Genomic DNA, 16,852 nt, shown 5'->3' with positions numbered 1-16,852 from the left:
CCAGGAGGAGAATGTCTTGTCAGGTTCCTACATGCTGATGTCTATATGAACAGTAACATTTGTAGTAGTAGGAAAGTGACAATATTGCAAATCAAATCTCTAGAATCATTTACTACTGATCTTAATATTTCATCACTGTTACCTTGTTGAGTAAGGCAGCTGAATATGTACCTAAAAAGTATGAGATTCATCTAGTAGTTCCTCTTACAATTATTTTATGAATTAACTTACTAATTTATAATTATAGTTAATGTTGTTACAGCTTTTTATGATCATTCTTAACCCAAGAAGACAAGTACAACTTGAATTTTTAAGTTTTATTCTGTTATTCTAGTAATTACCAAACAAATACAACAAACAAATAAACCAAACAAAGATACACATAAGCACTCTGAAGCTTTTTAAGGTGACTGATTAGTTCGGTTGGTTAGGGTGTCGGCCTAATAGGCTGAGTGTCTTGAGTTCAAGCCCCACATTGGTGAATGGTTTTGTCATCTGTTTTCAAAGGGCATTTACCAAAATTCTCATCAAAAATAAACATCTTTCTTGACCTTGACACTCTTTCGAGTTGGCGACCTCAAAATTATTTGTGACGGGAGGCTAGCAAAAAACCGTATACAAATTTTAGACCGATAGGATAGGAAATTAGTTTCTATAAGGAACAAACAAACAGACAAACAAAGGCAAATTATATACGGAATTGTAACTATTCCTTTTGCTACTATAGCTATTACTTGTTTCAGGCCAGTCGCTATCATAGATATAATCCTTTCATGAGGAGTTTTAGCAGAATTTAGGAGGTTACTATATGGTCTCTTCATTTATTTAGCAGCTGTTTACGATTTTGGTCTACATATTTGATAGTCTGGGCAAAATACTTTTTCTGTTGAGAAAAATCCTTTCAACGTGTCAACTTTGGCAATAAACTTATAATAGTCCCATCCATCAATGCTGGCCTATATAGTTTACCCTATTAATTTTATGCTAATATACAATTCGATTCAAACGTAAATTTCTTAACTGAGCTGCCACTTTTTAATAGCAATTTTTGGGCAATCTATTAGCATTAGGCTCAAACTTCTAATGGATATTTTGCTGCAGTCTTTAGATTAGCCCTCTTTCTCTATTCAGCTGTGTTTACGAAATAGTAGGAACTGGGAAGGCTTTGGATGACACCTCATTATTCTTAAAGGTAATGTAGTGAAATGCATAGCGGTGGGAGATTTTTCCATCCTAATTTCAGTGATGTGATTAAATATAGATCGGTCAGTATAGGCCTCATGTCCCAACATCAGGAAGAAGACAACTGTATGATAAATGTACAATATATAGCTTCATGCCCTAATGTGTAGAAGGAGGCAACTGTATGATAAATGTACAACATATATCCTTGTGCTCCAACATCAGAAAGAAGACAACTGTATGATAAATGGACAATATATAGCCTCGTGCCCTAATGTGTGGAAGGAGGCAACTGTATGATAAATGTACAACATATATCCTTGTGCTCCAACATCAGGAAGAAGACAATTGTATGATAAATGTACAATATATAGCCTCGTGCCCTAATGTGTAGAAGGAGGCAACTGTATGATAAATGTACAACATATATCCTTGTGCTCCAACATCAGAAAGAAGACAACTGTATGATAAATATACAATATATAGCCTCGTGCCCTAATGTGTGGAAGGAGGCAACTGTATGATAAGTATACAATATATAGCATGTACATGTAGTTGTGAAAGACATACAAGACCTGTACCTCACAGTCTTGCTTGTTTGATCCCTTCAAAACAGCATAGGACATTAACAATGAAATTCATATCTGTTTTAATTTAATTTATTTTACACATTATAGTAAAAGGTTGTCTTTTATTAGAAATGGCAGTTCAATATAAAATTATATACAAAAGTAATACTTGATGATTGATAAAATATTTTTAGTATAATAAAATGGCACTAAGTGACTAGGTAATGAGAGGCCACTTTTTAAAAAGAATAGTTTTGCACAAAAAAATAGCAGATGAGAAGAAATAGGATTCAATCAAGGATCAATGTTGTTTTTGTAATTATGGCTAGAAGGCACTGTATGACACCTGGCTAAGTTGTTAGTATTCCCTGTATTAGGCCCTGAAGCACCTATACTCGCAGGTAACCTCATATTTTCATCTCTCAGAATATTTCCATAGAGAGATGTTGAAGTCCGTGATGACCTTGGCCTTGCTACTGGCTTCTTATAGCTTAGCTTCACTTTAGTTTCCTGCGTTACTGGTATACTCAGTTTTTTTGCTGCACCTTTTGTAAGCGCTAACTCAAGACTGTGTTGGCGTATAGGGTGCTGTAGCGGAACACCCGCCTCTACAGACATAGTCAGTTTATGAGATTTCAATCTATCGTGTTTTGGCTTGTCACGGTTTAACCTGGGTGGAGGTTCGAGTATTGGAAGAGGTTCTTTCCTACGAGAAGATTTGTGAGGGGCTTCGCTTTCAGTCTCTGTTTCAGTGAAATATACTTCACTGTGTGGAATGACAGGTCGAGGAAGAGGGGGTAATGGCTTCACCCTCCGCCGCTTCCTTCTGTCATTCGAACCGAACCCCTGTTCGGCTGTGGTTGTAGTCGACTCTGAAGTGTCACTGTAATACATCTCACAGTTGGAGTGTGTAGGGGTAGTCTGCTCTACTGGCAGCTCGAGTGAAGCTCTGCGACCTTTCCTAGAGGTCGGTCTCATTTTAACGTCTGTTAGTAGTTGCTTTGAAGTGGTCCTACAATATATTTGTAAGCGATGTAACAGGCACTATTGCATAATTCAAGGACTACAGGCTAAGTTATGCTGGTTTATCCAAACTCTAGAGTAGAAAGCAATGTAATCTTCAAAGGTTTTTACATTTCTAAAGTCTCTGCTTTGACAATCTGCCATAGTGGCTTTTCTGTTTGCTATATGATTTTATTTATGTTCTTGATATTTTAGAGATATGAGTTTTATTAATAGTATTGATTTTATCAATAATATTGATTTCACTAACAATAATATTTTCATTAATAATATTGATTTTATTAATGATATCAATTTTTTAACAATATGGATTTTACTAACAATATGTACTGATTTTATCAATAACATTAATTTCTCTAATAATATTGATTTCATTAATAATAGTGATTTTATTAATAACATTGATTTTAACAATAAGTCTAATATTGATTTTATTAGTGATATTGATTTTATGCACAAATATTAACACATTCAATATCAGAAAATTTTGGCCAAAATCTCGTTTGATGTTTTCACTAAGCGACAGATGATTGTACATCATCGTGGGTATGATTAAAACTTTTAGTTATTAATTGTCTGACAAACACGAGCAGGCTCTTGCTTATTTGCTTGGTCATATTGAGATATTGAGTGAAGTCTATAATAAACTCGTTGGCATTTAGTTTATTAATATTTTATATAAATGTTATCAGTACTGGAAGCATTAATTAAATGTTGTTATGTTGCTTTAGAGTGAGGCCCCTCAGGCAAGCATAATAATAGATCATCATCGTAAGCTCAGATGTTCTTTTTGTCATCAGTTGCCAAAATTTCATCAGAATGATTGGTAGGCTGTCAACGGGCAAATAACATTTAGCCGCTGGCTTTAATCCCTGTAAATACTTAAAATTGCTCCTGTTCCTAGTTTATGGAACAAAGCAGCTGATTTCCATTTCAGCATAAAATTTATGTGTCGCTGTATTAATATCAATCACTGCTGGTCTTCAGATAATGCATCCGAGCAGGAAGTGGTTCAGGTTTGGCTAACCAGCTAATCCTCAGCAAGATAATTGCGAACCAAAGAACATCTATCAAACTTCTCCTTAATTCTTATATAAATTATCTTTGTAATCAATGCTTTTACAGAGTGATAGGAACTTACTGCGCTGTTGAAGTGTTTGTAGGAAGTGCGAAGGCATGACAATAGTCATTTGAACTTATTCGCGACGTCTTGTTTCTCTGCAGCCTTTTTTCGAGCTCTCTTAGGTTGGAAGTGTCTATATTAAACTCGGCAACATCTATCTCTAATTGAGCTTTGTTAGGAGGGCTTGGCAAAGACTGTTTCATTCGGCTCTCGACTGTGTCGGACCATGACTTGCGCTGCCGACAAAGTCCATTTCTAAAACGCAAGAGTTATGACAAAGAGTTCTCTTTTTAAAATAAGATTCCAAAAAGGTTCGAAGGACTATTAACAGTTTGTAAGTAAAAATGTTAGAGTTATATAATGATGCACCATCTTTCGTCACTTTTTAACTCCTAAGGTTATCCAGACAAGTTTTAATAACTTTTCAGCTCTCTTCAAGCTAGTTGTGCTGTTGTGACTTCAATAAAAGTGTTTAATTGGAACTTTGAAAGTAAATTTTTAATCATGTTTTGAAAACTGAGCATGTATTTCAAATATGACAAGTGAAACAGCATTTTCAGTTGGAGTTGTGCTCTCCTTAATGCTTTACTAAGCGCAAACAACCAGTCTTACATGTAAAAGACAATCCTAATCTACATGTAGAGCCTTTAAAAAATTCTATTCAGTAGAAATTTTATGCATAATTGTGTGAAAGCTAGGAGTAGGTCATGCCGCCATGGCAATATCAATCCTAAGAGCTCATCCGTCAATCAGGCCTACACAGAACTAACGACTGCTTTCGCCGTATCTTTCAATAACCAACAGTTTACTGTTTCACAACAACATGACTATGAATCTCATTGGTTTACGACTTGCTGATAACATAGAGATATATGTTTGAACTGTTGGATTGTGCATCAATCACCTTAACTTACTTGGAGAGCAGTCAGTTAAATGGCAAGCAGTTAATTAAATGACGCTGTATATTTGGCAACAAGCAACAATTTATGCCAGTGATGGGATAAACAAACACAAATAGCAGTTAGCACACTACCAGTTTTCTACATAGTAAAGATTACTTCAGCCAGGCCCGTATTCTCTGGGGTGGCTGGCCGGCTGAGCCGCCCCAACTTTTTAAGAATTCTTGGTGGCTAAGCACAGTCAAACTCGGATAACTCGCCCTCGGATAAAATGTAAAATTTTATCACGAACACTTGGTTAACTCGAACGGATTTGTTTGGTTCGTTCCACGTAATGATAAATTGCTTTAGATAACTCGACTTCAACATCATTAACTCGAACAGTTATTTGCCCAACGGCTACGGGAACAGTTTTTATCACTTTATTCCAAGTCATAAAGATAAACGTCAACTTTTAATAGTTCTAGGCGTCATTATTATCATCATCGGCAAAATATTCTTGTTAACGATTTTTATAAAGGTTTGCAAAATGTCAAGTTTTAACAAACATCCGTTTGGCAATAGCCCAACGGAAGAGTAGAAACCTTCGGATGAACTTAGAATAAAATCGGCAAAAATAAGTCTTTGTTGAAACGCTCAAAAGAAAAAGATGTCTTTTTTTAGCGTTTTAACTGAAGTCAAGTTTAGCCTACTTTAATCTGAAAACGTCCTTGCAGTCACATGACCTAAAACAAACAAATCTCAAACAGGTATAATAGAAAAAATGTTTATAATTTCTAATAAAATTTCTAAAACTTTGCATGAGATGCCCGGTTGAGGCCCTACATGAAAGAAACCTGTTGGGGGCTTACACCCCCCCCCCCTCCAAACCCCCAAATGCTCATAACCAGTCGCCTAACATTAGCCGCCCCAACTTGCAACCAGGGAATACAGGCCTGACTTCAGCACGCCTTCCCCTCCTCCCTATTTGTTTTCCCTCATTTTTCCTACTCTCCTATTAGAACTGGTAACTTACCGATAGAGCATTGTTGCAACTATTAGCAATAGCGTGCAGAATAGTAGCGTTGCCAAGATGGGGATGACCAGCGCCATGCCGCTAGTTTTTGGCTTCGAAGCTTGCGTAGATTCTAAGCTAGGCCGATAGGTTTGTGGACGTCGCAGCCTAGTTATAGCAATTGTCGATGTGTCTTGTATACTCTCTGTAAGTAGATGAGACGACAAAAGTTACCGACAGCGATAGGTGAACAGAAAACAATAGTCGCGGGTTATCATCAGTCATTCCTTGTCTGCTTGTCGTACAAACTCACTGGTACAAGGCTGTTTCAACAATCCAGAAGCTGTAAATGATAGACCTAAAATTGATCCTGAACTCTTACTTTTTTTGTATTTAATGGAAGATTTTAGTTTTGTGTCAATGCAAACCCACAATGATAGATAGCAAAGCAAGTTCTTGACAATACAGAAAAATGGAGTGACGCCTCTCCGTTCTTATTAAGGTACCTTAGGCTACAAATCTATTGAACCCTCAACAGATGAGCCGCACACTGACATAAAAACGTTGCGCACTACACTAAACCCACCGCAAATAGAGCCATTTAATGTACTATCGTCAAATTAATCCGTGGGGTAAAAAATACTTTAATCTCCCATAGATAATCCAGATAAAGAGCATACGATAGCATAGTAATCTCTTGGCGCGGATGTTTTCGTCAAATCCTGCAACTCAGTCTACCATTGATAGAAGCCTTAAGAGACCAAAATGCTAGCGATATTACAGCTGCAAACAGCTGTTCAGGATTGATAGACGACTAGTATGTATTTGTTGTGAGTTCCGTAAAGACTTGAAAATCTCAAAATAACATTGTCATTACTTTTCTGCATCGATGTCTATGAGTTGACGCCTTTTAGGGAGTTACACGGTTTAAATTCTTGTTGTTTTTGTTTTTTCTAAACTCTTTTACTGTTTCAGGAATAACTTTTAACTCTAGTTGACAGCATAGGTCAGGCTCTAAAGATTAAAAACAACTTTGGAAGACATCAGCAATCTAAAACACAAAACCTTTTTTATAATTTGTAAAATCGTTTTCAGTTATAGAGAGGTTACGCTGAAGGAGTTGAGGAACTTTCTAGAAATAATTCCATAAATTGTTTTAAATCTGGGCTAGCATATGACACCTGACATAATTAGTGTTAGCCAGCCAAGAGCACATTTACTAGCCTGAATAACTAGTTATACACACACAGAGAACTACCGTTGTATTAGCAATGCAGGCTTTTGATTAAATATTATTTTAATATTTGTTCATGTTTAGTATGTTTAACAATGGTTCAGTTTGACATTCTTTACTGAATTCTAAAGAGTAATATGTACTTTTCGCATTTGTTGCCTCACTACTTGTTGGACGGTCCTGAGGGGCTTCACACTTGACTCCCGGTAGTATATCGCCATAGCAGCTGTATTCTATATGAACCCAGTTCCTTATGTTGATTTGTTCGCTGACTTCCATCCCACAAGTACCTGCTGACTGGAAGAATTCATTAGAAGATATCTCACAGATTTGTTTGCGAGAACAGTTGTTCCTCACTTGCCTGCAACATTAAAAAGTTAGTTCAACTTCAAGTAAATTACGGAACTTGATTTTGTGACCTATAATGGCCTTTGAATACGCCAAGAAACACAAATATTATCATAAAAGATACAATCACTGAACAGTAAAGCTCTCAACCAATACAAATACTATATACAGAAAACATCAATCAATATCTAGCCTACAGATGAGAGCTATTGCTGTGGTAGCTGTAAAACTGTAATCAGCTTATTCCTATCAAATATCTGTAGGAGTGTTAGGCTGATCCATGAAAAGATTTTGCTTTCTAAAACAACAAAAAAGTCTTGTTATTTGTTAAGCTTGTAGCTAAGCTATTAGAATTGTTCATCAGACAGTGTCCGTATGGCGCCTGTAGGAATATTGTTGGTGTAATGTAGCAGAAAACACCAGTTGATGCTTAATGACCCTTTAGCAGACAGTGTCAACAGTTCATCAGCTTGTAGATAAAGAATATCACATAGCTGAAAACTAGGCAAATTATAGTCTTTTCTCAGTAGATGATGACCCTGCCCATAGTGCGATGTGTCACTTAATAGATTTTGTTACTATAAATAGAAACAACTAAAAAAGCAAATTGGAAATATACCCATTGCTAGTGGGTTGCTATGTATCAATTCATTATTTGTCTTTGATCTGCAAATACCATTTTGTGCAGGGTATGAAGCTAGGCAAATATAGAATGACTAATTGTATTTAAATATAGTGCAGCACTCACTATTAAACAAATTAGCCTTTTCCTATGTGACACCATAAAATAATGGAAGTGTTCAAGCTGAACTTGGGCATGATGGGTATAATTATCCTGCTAATTACACTAAGAGACACATCCAACAATACAAACTATGCGTCTTTTTAACAAAATAATGTTTAGGTAATGAGTTCATGAAAACTCTTTGGTATCTTTAGCGCTTTCCAGCCTAGTCCATTGCCAAGCGGGTTTAGTTTTTGTAAAACTTAGATTTTTGTGGTTTGTTGGCAGAATTACTGCTAACTCTTAAAGCGGAACTGTTACTGTCTTTAACTAGACAGGGTGAGTTATCATTATGCTACTGATTATGCATGTGTGAAACGCCTCACAGAATTTAGTTACTAACCTCACAAGGAACAGCAGTACGACTAGTGATCAAAATGCTTGTGACTATTCGAGCTGTTCTTACCTGATGTATCAATGGAGTTAAAAAGATAGTTTTTTTTTTAAATTCACTAAATGCTGAAATCAAACTTAACAAAAACTTTAAAACACACAAAGAAATTACTAAAAGATTGACAATGTAACTCTAGAACAAATGCATCAAGGAGGATATGGTCATCAACATCAATTTTGGATGACACAAAAAACCTAAGGCCATTCTCGTTGTATTGCTATATATCAGGTAAAGTTACAGGCTCATTATTCTGACACCTTATTAAGAAGGAATTACAGTTGATCTTCATGAGATTACTAGTTGATTGCGACAATGAAGGAGGAAGTTCCTTTCATGTGATTACACTAATCTTTTCTCAGCATATTAGGATAATCCTGAGTCTGACACAAAATCTCTGTCTATCCTCATCTTACAGGGATGACTTGGTATAGCTGAGTGCCTCGGCAACCATGAATGACGTTTTAGAAAAAGAGAGCCATTAATGAGAATATCATGAGATGAAAAAATAATAAAACAACCTCAGAAATGTGATGAATGTTGTGACATTCTATGGTTGAATGCATTGTATAACTACATAGAAAGCATATTACCTTTAGTGCAGTAGTATAATTATACAATGTTTTGGCTGATGCCTGCTAGTACGTGAGACAAATGTGTAAAAAATATTTTTAGCCAAAGACGTAACTAGGTTACCAAAGGTGAACTGGAACTAGCTAAGTTTGGTTACAGCCAATGACCATAAACTGCTGGTCCTAGTTTACCAACAATGTGAGTTGGTGAGTCTAGCCTACAGATGATGAATGTCAGAAAGTGGTTTGATGTGTACATTAGAACAAAATTAAACAAGTGTTTTCTAGCCAGGAGTTATCTTACTGGGCTTACCTAAAGAAGTCGTGTGTCTCCATGAGTTGATATGTACAACTAGAAATGGGCTTTCTCGTAGTTTCATTAGCATTGAATTCTCGACAAGATGACGGGTTTCCTCGTAGACGCCCAACTGTTATTTGCTCCACTGATAGATACGGGCAATTAACATTGTCACATTGAAGCTGTATAACATCACTGGTAGGCCAGGTACATAGATATGCATTTTTACCTAAAACATTATTATAAACTAGTTAAGACAAGTGGTGCTGAATGTGAAAAACTGAATAAAACAGATGAGCTCAACAATGTATTCACATCAATGTATGGTCACTATCCATTAAGACATAAAATCAAATATGAGTGTTTCTCCTAAGTATTTAATTTTTAGTAACATATGGAACAAGTCGTGTCAATTAAATTTTATTTAGTGAGAAAAAATGAGTTGAGGTGTAGCTGAGTGGAAAGCACAAGCCATTTACTTTAAAAAGACACTGCTGTTCCTTCAATACATTAAACCTAAAACAGAAACTGTTAGCAGCAAAATACAGATCAGATCATGTTCTTTTCTATAAATCCATCCAAAGGTGAACATACTTACATCCAGTTGTTTTTCAAAACCGCCTACACAAATCTAGTTAAATTTTAATTGTTCAGCTACAATCAAGCCAATAGCTGTGGATGGTTTGTGTAAAAAAAAAGGTTTGTGGATGAAGCTGAAATCTCTCATAATAGGCAGGCTAATGCTATTGGTTTGGTTAAGAAATTTGGGGTCTGAGTTGGCAGTTTAATGTGCTTCGTTTGTTTGCTCAACAGAATGAGGTTTGGTTAATGGGGGTTTTGAGGTCTCAGCTGGAATTGAATTTTTACAGAGCTCAAATATGTTTTCATTAGTTTAATTGGTCACAGATTTAATAGGGATTTAGTTACTCTATAATGATAATTAGCTGAACTAGAAATGGGGCTATAACTATTAATAAAGTGACCAACTAGTATTTATAAATGCCATTCTGCCTTATGCTTCACGTGTAACGTGCAAGAACTAAAGTCTTATGTCCAGTAATAGCCTATTAACCTCCTTGAAGAATTATAAAATTATTGCTTTAAAAAGGGCCATGAAGTGTTAATAATAATCACTCACATTTGTGGTTATGTTAAATGTATGAAGAGACTGGGCAGGCCGCAGGTGAGCTGGTTTGTATATTAAGACAATGCTAAATCTATATATATATTTCTCAAAGTATGTCCGTATGTGTATTCTAGGTTTGGTTGTCCGGTTATAGCAATTATTAGAATAGTAGCTGGACAACAATGCAGACACAAAGTCACGGTTTACCGCTGTTAGAAGCCTATCGTATTAAGCAACTTACTAGAATTTTCCATAGGCAATGTGCCTGGCTAACAGCTTGAAAGTTACAGTTGTTTGACAAAGTTTTAAAACCTTTACAGTTGTTTTTATTTTTCTCTTAATTTAGTTCAACTACACAACACACTTCTCTCATGATATGTAATTTGAAAGTTAGAATGGAAAATGTTGTTACATGTTAAATACAAATCAATTTTCTGTCCAAAGACTTTTTTATTACCCGGGCAACGCCGGGTAGAACAACTAGTCATGAACTAAAGATAGGATCCTCTGTGTTTAGTCCAAAGATATCTAGAACATTCTAGATCAATCTAGAACTAACTAGAATATTCTAGAACTGGTTTTAACATTCTAGAACTATCTACACAACTCAGCTGTTAAACCCTTTTATAAGCTATATCTATTTATAGTAACCGATACATAAGCATATGGCACAACCTTAAACGGTAGCATTTCAAAACTCAACTATGCTTAAAATTTCCTCTTGATAATGTTGTGATGCGAAAGTCATGACAAAAATGTGATGTCAAAACATCCGGTTATCTAGCTACTGTACTGTGACTCACAGCTTTTGCTACTAACAACCAAGTGTTGATGCTATGAAGCTACAGTGAGGATTCCAAGCTGAACCAGAAATTGTGTACTTCACAGGTACAGGTATCTGTTTTAACAGGTGCTTGCAGGTATCTGTTTTAACAGGTGCTTGCAGCGATGGGTGGATGTCTCCATCCTTGAAAATATGTGGTTCAATCTATTAGAGATATATACATACTCTTTATAACGTAAAATACATATAAGTTTTAAATGTCATGATTTAGAATTGTCCACAAATTATATTCAAAGTAAAATTCACATTTTACTTATGTAAAGTAAGTATCTGAGTCCAATATAAACACATTCTTTCTTTAAAAGCTCAATTTATTATCTAACTAGAAGAATTACACTACTGTATATATATAAGATGTGTAATATATATATATACTATCCACAAAAATAAGAGTATTTGCAGCCTAGAACATACAAAATAACATTCGCTTATTGCTGATATACAATTGACAGCGCTGTCATTGAAATTTAATTGACCAAAATTAAAATGTAGTCAGATGATGCATCTGTAAGAAGTACCAATGAAGCAATTGTCAGCAATTGTCAGTAACTGTTAGCAACTGTCAGGAGCTGCTAAAACAAATAAATCTTTCATATCTCACAGTCAAAACACACCCACTTAGAAATAAGCTTCTCATATTAAGTGTTGTATCTTCATTCCGTTGCTAGACTAATCACCAAATGATAATATCTATGTCCATCAGGTTCTAGTCAACAAGTCGTATTTGATTAGGTATATCTTCATTTACGGACATTCAGATCAAATCTGCCCACCATTTGAATAGAGTGTTTACCTATTATTTACACCAAGATGTTGAAATAAAGTGTTTTATATAAGCTAGTGCTCTGATAGCTTATAGACTACGCGTCACATAGCTTGAGTTTAATTCCTTTTTATGACCACAGATAAAAATCCTTCTGTCACTTTCATACTCAAAAACAACTGTTTTGGCAACTCTATAAGAGTTGCAATTACATAAAGGGTAGACCAACATTACGATCTTTCACGAAAAAAATACTCTAATTAATTATCCTGTTTCACAACAAAAACTTTTTAGGATATATAATGTGACAGAATCCGCAATTTAACTTATCTTTGAATTTCTAATAAGGCCTACAATGTATTGCTTGTTCTCGACAGATGCATAGATAACAGCCTTGAGCAATTTGGTAAGAACCCACGTCACACTGGGTGTAACTAAGAAGTTCTGGCCAAGAAAATTGGGAAGTCAAAAGCGATTAAACTGTCATTTGACGGATCTGTAGAATTATTATGGCACTTTCTATACCTCCCTTCTTCAAAAATATGAATGAATAAAAATTTTAATGAAGCAGCAGGTTTGGTTTGTTTCTTTACAAAAAACAGCCAACACCTAAATGTACACTAAGTAGCAAAGCATGATACAACATAGGCTACTGCATGTCTGCAGTTATCCTGTCGTCATGAACTTTTAACGATATATAATTTTATAACTTGATAATTTAGAGACTCTTAACTCTGAACAGTTGACTGGGGTCCAAATCAGATTAGATTTCGCTCTAACAGGCAATGGTCAAACTAGACTTTCCCAGTGACTCTTATATAAGTCACTCATGAGCTCCGATTTACAAAAACTTCACAGTAGCAACTAAACTGTTGTAGTGTTGTTTTCGCTAAAGAGTTAATATTTTTAGATGAAATGCAATAATGCTGAACTTTTCAACAACTCATAGTCATAGAGAGTGCTTACAATATATAGAAACCTTGATTGAATATGCACATCATTTTAAGAGGTCATTTGAGAGTGTTCACCAAATGATGGTAATCAAAATATCAATTTTTCTTTATAAATTTCATCGTACTTTTGGTAAGCTCGTTTACAAAACAGACATAAACTGATCCTCAGAAAAACGAAGATCAAAATACATGACAGCTCAGGCTGGTGCTTCTTGCCTTGTATGTGTCATTGAGCGATTCCTGTCACTTCACAGACTGACACACAGCTGAAATCAGTCCCTGATAATCTGATACAGTACAAGCTAGTGCTCCTACCTCAGAGACTGGCACCATGTATAATCCTAAGTGTTCAAAACTGAACATTTCTCCATGGCAACCCTGACATTCGAATACAATGTAGCTAAGCAGCTAAATATAACAATTTTATGTTATACGCTAACAGCTTCTGTTCAACTGTCGTGTCATCTTTTGTTCATCACTTCAAGCATTTTAAAACAAGGTTTATTACAATATAATAGCCTCAAATTCGATTATTCGATGAAACATCTCAACTTAGCTTTTTGGAAATGTCTCGTTCGGTGAATATTTATAGCCCTGCCAATGTGTCATAGCTAGTGTAAATGGTATTCTGCAAATTTCAAGTAATCATTGTCATAGATATAGTATGAGTACGTATTGTGATAAATTCATAGAAGCTTGCAGGATGCTGAATTTGTCTGGATGGTCAAACCTTCATAAAAGTCGGCGTGAAGTATTCATTTACAACAATTTTTCCAAAAACTTATGCAAAGGAAAAGATTAATGTTTTAGAGTCAAATGCAAGCAAAAGAATTTATTGCTAGAATCAATCAATCTAAAACTATAAATAAATTACTATGGCTGGAAGTGAATCTGGAAGCTTGTTCAAAACAGGCAAGGTGTTCTTCAATGCTTATCTTTCATAAAAGCGTAAGAAAGCTTCACATTCTGTATTCAAACTCTCGAACAGACCGTGAATCAATCTTATATCAATTGACATGCCAGTTTTGCAACAGCCTGGGAAGATTAGTTTAAACTAGTTTCTGACAACTGTGATCTATAAATGACAGCCAGAATATCTTATTATCGATGGTTAAATGAGGTTGAGTTAGCTTTAGAATAAAGCTTGCAATCTAAAGATTAGGGTTGCCTCACCCTTTCAGCAAAAACTTGTGAGAATTTGTGGTTTAATGACAGAAGAAGAATCGTTAGTTGGTATGCCTTGCTAACTGCTAAATTTATGCACTAATGTGGAGACATTCATGAGATGCTAACACAAGATTTATGAGGATTTCAATCTGCTGGGACAGATATGAACACTTTAAGTACACTAACTAAGGCTCAATCTAGGCTCTACATATTATATGTCAAGAGAATACCGATTCGTATATACTGTTTAATTACTTAAACAATCTTTGATTGCAAAGTAGTTGTCTGGGTATGTCTGTCTTTTTTTAGTTCATGTGTGATAACCGTGGTCAATTATTGATTTATTGATTATATTATTTAAAAGTCTGTAAGCATCAATATTTTGGCTCAGAGGAACTTTTATAGAAAGGAAAAAAGAAAATGATGAGCAAAGGTTCTCCGCTAACAATCTAATTTGTTTGAAACTTTTTTACAGTGATAAGAATACTGCTAGGAGCAGCACATCTTTATCAGATGAAGTGTTTCAGTGAGCTGAACCCTTATAAAGTGTGCACTCAGTATGTTGGCGTAGAACCACAAACATCAAGTCTTACCTGTAGATAAGCTGAACAGACTCTGGAGAAATATAAATACTGATATAAATGTAGTATCCATTTTCTATGCAGATGTTTGTTTGAGATCCCTGTAGAAAATCCAACACCTCGTTCAGATAAGAACAAATTGTCTAAATGTTCTTCAACGCATGCTGCCTAGGAGTACACTAGGCGTCCTTTCTAGTTGCGATAACAACAAATCGTCAATTCAAATATGGAGGTCAACTCCTTTCTTGAGTAAACCTGTTTTCTTGTGGTCTTCTGCTGAAACCTTACTTGAGTAGGATTGATCACAACCTCAAAAAGAAGACACGAGATTTCGAAATAGTTTTCGTGCAAAGATTAAACAGAATGTTGATGGGAGAAACTCGTCCTGGCTCATTGAGTACTGGCGGATTACTGACGAGAAAGCGTTCAGCCTTCGACGCGGAGCCGAGGTCCATTAATCATAGCTGAGGTGTGATTAGGCTGTGGTTGAAGTGAGTGCTCGGACTGCTAAATACTTGAGAATATAAAAATGCCAATACCAAAAACAACATGCATTTGTTGAGATTCTTTTCTGTATTAACTGAGAGTAGAGTGAGACTGTCAACTTACTTGGTAAAGTTCACTTGATTCAGCAGTTTAGCAGTTATGTTTTTGAAGACCCATTTTGTGATGTGACGATTTTCATCATGCTGAAGTGTACAAATATTCAGTTTAAAACCAAAAAACCTCGCTAAGAGGGTCTACTGCTTTATGTGAATGTTTTATTCACACTAATTTCTAGCATTGGGTATTGAGAAAAAGGTTTAATATTGGTTAAAAGATTCAGCTTTTACTTTCACTACAAACTAACGCTTTCTAAAATGATGGTAGCATGATTTTCAATTCTTGGAAAATGCAAAAGTAGTCTCAGTTTGCAAACTGAACACCAACATGCTTACCTTGAGCGATGCAATGAGTTCTTTACAGAGTCACAGTAACCTACCTATGCAAAACATCAGACCAAATATCATCTCCTAGCTCTTTATAACTTCAACAGCTCACGTAGCTTTGATAAATGGTCAGTATTATATATCATATAATATAAACATGTATATCATATTCATATAAACATCTAAATTTTCATATGATCAATATGATAATGTAGATGTTTATATAAAAACCCATATATGGCCATATAAAAGATCTCACTTGACAACTGCTATATAATATTAGCCGAGAAAAAGTATCAGACGTTATAGGCTTAAAACAAATAGCGCACAACTCTTGTCATGTTGACTTGCACTCATACAGCTTGTTACTGAAATGTTGTGGCTCACATGTTCCATGCTAGACAGTTGTTTTAAAGTGATAGCTTTCTTATCGCAAATGTGAGTGTGTCATACAATTTGTACGCCACTTAGAATTTCGAAGGTATTTTTGGCTAACACATCGATACTCTTTCCTATCTTGTTCCTACCTTAAGTACCATTAGTCTCGTTATGTGGTTACAAATTTTTAAGGAATGAGATCCGTTACCATGTCAACAGCTTCTAGTCAAAGCACAATTTGTACAACCTACTGGCATATATTAATTCATTATCTCCAGGTTAAAATGTAGAATGGATGAGAGAAACAATAGAAATATGTGCTGCAGTATCCAACAACAGCATTGAACTCTATAGCGTAGGTCGAATTAGCAATCAGTAAACTAAGGTTTCAACTTCTACAAATAGTTTTATCACAGCCACATTCAAGTAACTTGTGTTTCTTTTACTGCTCGTTGGAAACTCTTTGGTATAGTAATAGAGTTGTAACAGTTAAGTCTGAGGTTACTAGGACTCCGAATTACCATTAGATACTCTGGTGCAGTCATTAGGAAGCTGGTGGCACCAGTGAGTTAAAAGTAGCAGTAGCTTTGAGAGAAGAGGGCTGCCATCATTCAATAAACTGAAATACCACAATTGTAGGTAGAAAGGAGCAGCATAAGTGAATAGAGAAAGATGAAATGAATCGAGTAATAAT

The 16,852-nt window shown here is 35.4% G+C and overlaps 1 protein-coding gene across 1 annotated transcript; it reads right to left on the bottom strand.

Moving 5' to 3' along the window:
- Nucleotides 1-1,781: 1,781 nt before the first annotated feature.
- LOC137404171 (uncharacterized) lies at nucleotides 1,782-15,241 on the bottom strand. The gene is made up of 6 exons (XM_068090328.1): nucleotides 14,864-15,241; nucleotides 9,433-9,646; nucleotides 7,168-7,385; nucleotides 5,812-5,995; nucleotides 3,916-4,152; nucleotides 1,782-2,763 (listed from the first exon to the last, which is right to left on the bottom strand). Exons 1-6 carry the CDS (start codon nucleotides 14,922-14,924, stop codon nucleotides 2,046-2,048), a joined length of 1,632 nt encoding a protein of 543 aa, XP_067946429.1. The 5' UTR covers nucleotides 14,925-15,241; the 3' UTR covers nucleotides 1,782-2,045.
- Between the last annotated feature and the right edge of the window lie 1,611 nt (nucleotides 15,242-16,852).

This window comes from Watersipora subatra, chromosome 9 (assembly GCF_963576615.1).
Source record: "Watersipora subatra chromosome 9, tzWatSuba1.1, whole genome shotgun sequence".
NCBI classification, from domain to species: Eukaryota; Metazoa; Bryozoa; class Gymnolaemata; order Cheilostomatida; family Watersiporidae; genus Watersipora; species Watersipora subatra.
This window is presented reverse-complemented; position numbering and strand designations above follow the sequence as displayed.

Bases quoted from the DNA above. Each gene is read 5' to 3' on its own strand.
- LOC137404171 (XM_068090328.1), bottom strand. From the start codon at position 14,924: ATGGATACTACATTTATATCAGTATTTATATTTCTCCAGAGTCTGTTC. The intron at 5,996-7,167 runs GTACATATTACT...ATCTACTTACAG, and splicing joins TGAGGCAACAAATGCGAAAA to AGAGTATACAAGACACATCG. The intron at 4,153-5,811 runs GTAAGTTACCAG...CTTGCGTTTTAG, and splicing joins GTTGCAACAATGCTCTATCG to AAATGGACTTTGTCGGCAGC.